General features: G+C 40.7%; 1 protein-coding gene across 1 annotated transcript; it reads left to right on the top strand.

Annotated features, from left to right (window-relative positions):
• The first annotated feature begins 5803 nt into the window (after positions 1 to 5803).
• Eef1a1l1 (eukaryotic translation elongation factor 1 alpha 1 like 1) lies at positions 5804 to 7558 on the top strand. Its single transcript, XM_039100128.2, has one exon. It carries the CDS (start codon positions 5878 to 5880, stop codon positions 7264 to 7266), a length of 1389 nt encoding a protein of 462 aa, XP_038956056.1. The 5' UTR covers positions 5804 to 5877; the 3' UTR covers positions 7267 to 7558.
• Positions 7559 to 7903: the final 345 nt, after the last annotated feature.

A 7903-nucleotide genomic window follows, 5' to 3' on the forward strand; every position in this document is an offset into this window, starting at 1 on the left:
AGACTTTTATAATTTTCCATTCTCTTCTTCCACAATGATCTCTAAACTTTGAAAGAGGGTTGTAGCATATTCTTTATTTGGGGCTGAGTTCACTGTCGTCTCTCATTGTCAAAACTTTGCCTTTCTCTAAGTAAAAACATAGTAGTACTTACACTTAATTACTATATGCTAAGCACTCAAAGAACTCATAAAGAGTTATACTATTGGTAATTGAAAGGAGGCATTTTATATTTTCTTGCTTCAGAGCTCATAATAACAACAGAAACCCAGTAAGAATAGCATGAGATGGAGTAGATAATGAAACAGCCATAGATTCCGATTTGGGTTGTAAAACAACTTCTTTTTATTATTTTTCTATTCCCCCATCTCTTTGTTTTTGAAACAGCATCTTACAAAGTTGTAATTTCTTTTACCTCTGTTCTTTGAGTGTAGGGATTACAGGTATAAAGAACCATTTTGGGCAGTTTATTGTTATTTATTTTTTAATCAGTAATGAGCAGTGTTTCTGCAAATAAAACATTCATCAAAAAAGAAAACCATGGTATAAAATTTTATTACTAATGATGTTATACTAATATTATATATCATAACATAATAATATGTTTTAATTGTTATTATAGGCAAACCTTAAGAATTTTAATACCAAACTGGACCTCGCAGTTGTCTTTTTGTAAACCTGAGGAAAACTCATGGGCATGTGAGAAGCTTGGAACATTCAAGTGAAGTACAACAGGATAGGAATGGAAGCCGTGAGTATGGACCAATTAATCAGCTCTACAGTCTGATGGTCTGGACCAGACTAGAGAAAAGCCAGCCAGACAGCACTGTGCTTGCTACTGTGCTCACCTTTCTGAAGGTTTTCTGGAGTCAACCCATTTTTACAAAACCAAACTACACATTGCTTTAATAGGTAGGAACTTTGCTGTCCTATATAGCTGGGCTACTACACTTTTGAGACAGAAATAGATCTGTTTCCTCTTTATACTCACTTTTGCAACTATCACCAGTCTAGATACAGTGGGTATGCTGAGTAAGTGCTGGCTTCACGGATGTACAACCAAAGATCCAAGTTGAGCACTCAGGGACCTGTGCTCAGCCTAATGCTCTGTGGTCACTGTTGTATAATTTTTAATCATTGTTATTCAGATTTGCATTTTATATGTTGAATTAGTTAGAATGATAGGTATGTTTTACCAACTCCAAACACTTCTGCCACAACTCCATAAAATGAGCTCTCAGTTACCCATGCCTCTGACTCTAGTACACCAGGCATCATTTGGCCTCTTCTTGTAACTACCACCATGAACATTAATGGTCCTCACTACATAGTAAGGACATAATAAGAATCTGAGTCAGGTACTATGGAAGATCAGGGAGAAAACATGGAATGCTCATCAGCATTTCGACAGCAATCAGTCTCCAGTCCAGTGTGATTCGGGTATTAGAAGTCTCCTGAAGTGGATATTGCCATCCATACAAATTTGTCATATGCCATAAAAGGAAATGGCTGGATGGTAAGAAGCAGATTACAGAAGCTGGGATACACTGTGTATGTTTTAGAGCTTGTACAAAGAAAGTTAGCAGAGCTGGGGCTGTCCCACAGACATCTGGACCCAAAAACCCACCGTCAGAGAACTATTCTCCCAGAAGCACTCTCACTCCTAAATTCACAGGTGGGACCCCACATTCACTCCATTAAATGTCCAAGGAGAGACCCACAGGAACCCACCCGGGGCGGGGGTTGGCACAGGACCCTTCTGTTTTTCATTTGTGGCCAGAGCTAAGGCTGTCCCAAAGACTTCCAAAACCAAACCTGAATAAAGACAGCTAGTCTCTCAGGAGCACTCTCAACCCTAAGATCACAGGCTCACAGACTGACAGCCTCACAGGAGGGACAAGCTCCAGTCAGAGACAGTAAGACCAAACAAATAACCTCAGAGATAACAAAATGGTGAGAGGCAAGCTCAATAACCTAAGCAACAGAAACAAAGACAACTTGGCATCATCAGAACCCAGTTCTCCCACCACAGCAAATACTAGACATCCCAACACACCAGAGAAGCAAAATTGGGACTTAAAAATAGATCTTATGATGATGACAGAGGACGTTAAGAAGGACATAAATAACTCCCTTAAAGAAATACAGGAGAACACAGGTAAACAAGTAAAAGCCCTTAAAGAGGAAACACAAAATCCCTTAAAGAATTACAGGAAAACACAGCAAAACAGGTGAAGGAATTGAATGAAACCATCTAGGATCTAAAAGTGGAAATAGAAACAATAAAGAAATCACAAAGGGAGACAACCCTGGAGACAGAAATATAGGGAAGAGATCAGGAGTCATAGATGCAAACATCACCAACAGAATACAAGAGATAGAAGAGAGACTCTTGGGGCAGAAGATACCATAGCAAGTATGCACAAAACAGTCAAAGAAAACGTAAAGAGCAAAAAGCTCCTAAACCAACACATCCAGAAAATTTGGGACACAATGAGAAGATCAAACCGAATGATAATAGGTATAGAAGAGAACAAATATTCCCAAATTAAAGGGCCAGTAAATATCTTCAACAAAATTATAAAAGAAAATTTCAGTAACCTAAAGAAAAAGATGTCCATGATGTACAAGAACCATACAAAACTCCAAATATATTGGACTAGAAAAGAAATTCTTCCCATCAAATAGTAATCAATACACCAAATACAGTAATCAAAGAAATACTAAAAGCAGTAAGGGAAAAAGATCAAGAAACATATAAAAGTACACCTATCACAATTACACCAGATTTCTCAACAGAGACTGTGAAAGCTAGAAGATCCTGGACAAATGTCATACAGACACAAAGAGAACATAAATGCCATCACAGGCTACTATATCCAGCAAAACTCTCAATAAACATAGATGGGGGAACCAAAAGACTTCCTGACAAAACAAATTTACTTAATATCTTCATACAAATCCAGCCCTACAAAGAATAATGGATGGAAAACTCCAACGCAAGGAGGGAAACTACACTCTTAAAAAAGGAAGAAAATGGCTGTAGGTCCCCCACGCTCCGGACACTGCCCAGACCTGAAGGGACCAGATCAACAGTTCTCTGCACCCAAATCCAGTGGGAGAGAGAGCTAAACTTTCAGAGGGGCAGACACTCCTGGGAAGCCAGAAGTGACTACACTCTGCCCACATTTCTGACTCCAGAGGAAAACACCTAATGCCATCTGGGACCCTGCTGCACGGGGGCTCCCAGAAAAGGCATCACAGGCCCTCCTGGTTGCTGCCCCCACAGAGAGCTCAAAAGCGACCATCCACAAGCAACTTGAGCCACGGGACCACAGGTAAGACCAACTTTTCTGTTTCAAGCAACTTGCCTGGTGGACTCAGGACACAGGCCCACAGGAACAGCTGAAGACCAGTAGACAGGAAAGACTACACGCTCGAAAGCAGAACACTCTGTTCCCATAACTGGCTGAAAGAAAACAGGAAAACAGGACTTCAGCATTCCTGACACACAGGCTTATAGGACAGTCTAGCCACTGTCAGAAATAACAGAACAAAGTAGCACCAGAGACAATCTGATGGCGAGAGACAAGCACAGGAACCCAAGCAACAGAAACCAAGACTACATGGCAACTTCGGAGCCCAATTCTCCCACCAAAGCAAACACTGAATATCCAAACACACCAGAAAAGCAAGATCTAGATTTAAAATCATATTTGATCATCATGCTGGAGGACTTCAAGAAAGACATGAAGAACTCCCTTACAGAAATGCAGGAAAACATAAATAAACAAGTAGAAGCCTATAGAGAAGATTCACAAAAATCCCTGAAAGAATTCCAGGAAAACAATCAAACAGTTGAAGGAATTAGAAATGGAAATAAAAGCAATGAAGGAAGAACACAGGGAAACAACCCTGGATATAGAAAAGCAAAGGAAGAGACAAGGAGCCATAGATACAAGCATCACCAACAGAATACAAGAGATAAAAGAGAGAATCTCAGGAGCAGAAGATTCCATAGAAATCATCGACACAACGATCAAATATAATGGAAAATGGAAAAAGCTACTGGTCCAAAACATACAGGAAATCCAGGACTCAATGAGAAGATCAAACCTAAGGATAATAGGTATAGAAGAGAGTGAAGACTCCCAGCTCAAAAGACCAGTAAATATCTTCAACAAAATCATAGAAGAAAACCTCCCTAACCTAAAGAAAGAGATGCCCATAAACATACAAGAAGCCTACAGAACTCCAAATAGATTGGACCAGAAAAGAAACTCCTCCCGTCACATAATAGTCAAAACACCAAATGCACAAAATAAAGAAAGAATATTAAAAGCATTAAGGGGAAAAGGTCAAGTAACATATAAAGGCAGACCTATCAGAATCACACCAGACTTCTCACCAGAGACTATGAAAGCCAGAAGATCCTGGACAGATGTCATACAGACCCTAAGAGAACATAAATGCCATCCCAGGTTACTATATCCTGCAAAACTCTCAATTAACATAGATGGAGAAACCAAGATATTCCATGACAAAACCAAATTTACACAATATCTTTCTACAAATCCAGCACTACAAAGGATAATAAATAGGAAAGCCCAACATAAGGAGGCAAGCTATACCCTAGGAAAAGCAAGAAACTAATCGTCTTGGCAACAAAACAAAGAGAAGAAAAGCACAGAAACATCATCTCACATCCGAATATGAATAAAACAGGAAGCAATAATCAATATTCCTTAATATCTCTCAACATCAATGGTCTCAACTCTCCAATAAAAAGACATAGATTAACAAACAGGATATGCAATGAGAACCCTGCATTCTGCTGCCTACAGGAAACACACCTCAGAGACAAAGACAGACACTACCTCAGAGTGAAAGGCTGGAAAACAACTTTCCGAGCAAATGCAGAAGCAAGAAGCAGAAGAAGCAAGCTGGAGTAGCTATTCTAATATCGAATAAAATTGATTTTCAACTAAAACTCATCAAAAAAGGTAAGGAAGGACACTTCATATTCATCAAAGGAAAAATCCACCAAGATGAACTCTCAATCCTAAATATATATGCTCCAATACAAGGGCACCTACATACATAAAAGAAACCTTACTAAAGCTCAAAACACACATTGCACCTCACACAATAATAGTAGGAGATTTCAACACCCCACTCTCATCAATGGACAGATCATGGAAACAGAAATTAAACAGAGACATAGACAGACTAAGAGAAGCCATGAACCAAATGGACTTAACAGATATTTATAGAACATTCTATCCTAAAGCAAAAGGATATACATTCTTCTCAGCACCTCATAGAACTTTCTCCAAAACTGACCATATAATTGGTCATAAAACAGGCCTCAACAGATACAGAAAGATAGAAATAATCGCATGCGTCCTATCAAACCACCACGGGCTAAGCTGGTCTTCAATAACAATAAGGGAAGAACGCCCACATATACATGGAAGTTGAACAATGCTCAACTCAATGATAACCTGGTCAAGGAAGAAATAAAGAAAGTAGTTACAGACTTCTTAGAATTTAATGAAAATGAAGGTACAACACACCCACACTTCTGGAATACATTGAAAGCTGTGCTAAGAGGAAAACTCATAGCTCTGAGTACCTGCAAAAAGAAACAGGAGAGAACATATGTCAGCAGCTTTACAGCACACCTAAAAGCTCTAGAACAAAAACAAGCAAATACACCCAGGAGGAGTAGAAGGCAGGAAATAATCAAACTCAGAGCTGAAATCAACCAAGTAGGAAAAAAAAAGGACCATAGAAAGAATCAACAGAACCGCTTTTTCGCAACGGGTTTGCCGTCAGAACGCAGGTGTTGTGAAAGCCACCGCTAATTCAAAGCAAAAATGGGAAAGGAAAAGACTCACATCAACATCGTCGTAATTGGACACGTAGATTCCGGCAAGTCCACCACAACCGGCCACCTGATCTACAAATGTGGTGGAATCGACAAAAGAACCATTGAAAAGTTTGAGAAGGAGGCTGCGGAGATGGGAAAAGGCTCCTTAAAGTATGCCTGGGTCCTGGACAAACTGAAAGCTGAGCGTGAGCGTGGTATCACTATTGACATCTCCCTGTGGAAATTTGAGACCAGCAAGTACTATGTGACTATCATTGATGCCCCAGGACACAGGGACTTCATCAAGAACATGATTACAGGCACATCTCAGGCTGACTGCGCTGTCCTGATTGTTGCTGCTGGTGTTGGTGAATTTGAAGCTGGTATCTCCAAGAACGGGCAGACCCGTGAGCATGCTCTTCTGGCTTACACTTTGGGTGTGAAACAGCTAATTGTTGGTGTCAACAAAATGGATTCCACCGAGCCACCATACAGTCAGAAGAGATACGAGGAAATCGTTAAGGAAGTCAGCACCTACATTAAGAAAATTGGCTACAACCCTGACACAGTAGCATTTGTGCCAATTTCTGGTTGGAATGGTGACAACATGCTGGAGCCAAGTGCTAATATGCCGTGGTTCAAGGGATGGAAAGTCACCCGCAAAGATGGCAGTGCCAGTGGCACCACGCTGCTGGAAGCTTTGGACTGCATTCTGCCGCCAACTCGTCCAACTGACAAGCCTCTGCGACTGCCCCTCCAGGATGTCTATAAAATTGGCGGCATTGGCACTGTCCCCGTGGGCCGAGTGGAAACTGGTGTTCTCAAACCTGGTATGGTGGTTACCTTTGCTCCAGTCAATGTAACAACTGAAGTCAAGTCTGTGGAAATGCACCATGAAGCTTTGAGTGAAGCTCTGCCTGGGGACAATGTAGGCTTCAACGTAAAGAACGTGTCTGTCAAAGACGTTAGACGTGGCAATGTTGCTGGGGACAGCAAAAATGACCCACCAATGGAAGTAGCTGGCTTCACTGCTCAGGTGATTATCCTGAACCATCCAGGCCAGATCAGTGCTGGCTATGCCCCTGTTCTGGACTGCCACACGGCCCACATAGCATGCAAGTTTGCCGAGCTTAAAGAGAAGATCGATCGTCGTTCTGGTAAGAAGCTGGAAGATGGCCCCAAATTCTTGAAGTCTGGTGATGCTGCCATTGTTGACATGGTCCCTGGCAAGCCCATGTGTGTTGAAAGCTTCTCTGACTACCCTCCACTTGGTCGTTTTGCTGTTCGTGACATGAGGCAGACAGTTGCTGTGGGTGTCATCAAAGCCGTGGACAAGAAGGCTGCAGGAGCTGGCAAAGTCACCAAGTCTGCCCAGAAAGCTCAGAAGGCTAAATGAATATTATCCCTAACACCTGCCACCCCAGTCTTAATCAGTGGTGGAAGAACGGTCTCAGAACTGTTTGTCTCAATTGGCCATTTAAGTTTAATAGTAAAAGACTGGTTAATGATAACAATGCATCGTAAAACCTTCAGAAGGAAAGAATGTTTTGTGGACCATTTTTTTTGTGAGTGGCAGTTTTAAGTTATTAGTTTTCAAAATCAGTACTTTTTAATGGAAACAACTTGACCAAAAATCTGTCACAGAATTTTGAGACCATTAAAACAAGTTTAATGAGAAAAAAAAAAAAGAATCAACAGAACCAAAAGTTGGTTATTTGAGAAAATCAACAAGATAGATGAACCCTTAGCCAGACTAATGAGAGGACACAGAGAGTGTGTACAATTTAACAAAATCAGAAATGAAAAGGGAGACATAACTACAGAATCAAAGGAAATTCAAAAAATCATCAGATCCTACTACAAAAGCCTATATTCAACAAAACTTGAAAATCTGCAGGAAATGGACAATTTCCTAGACAGGTACCAGGTACCGAAGTTAAATCAGGAACAGATAAACCAGTTAAACAACCCCATAACTCCTAAGGAAATAGAAGCAGCCATTAAAGGTCATCAACCAAGAAGAGCCCAGGTCC

This window comes from Rattus norvegicus, chromosome X, assembly GCF_036323735.1.
Source record: "Rattus norvegicus strain BN/NHsdMcwi chromosome X, GRCr8, whole genome shotgun sequence".
NCBI classification, from domain to species: Eukaryota; Metazoa; Chordata; class Mammalia; order Rodentia; family Muridae; genus Rattus; species Rattus norvegicus.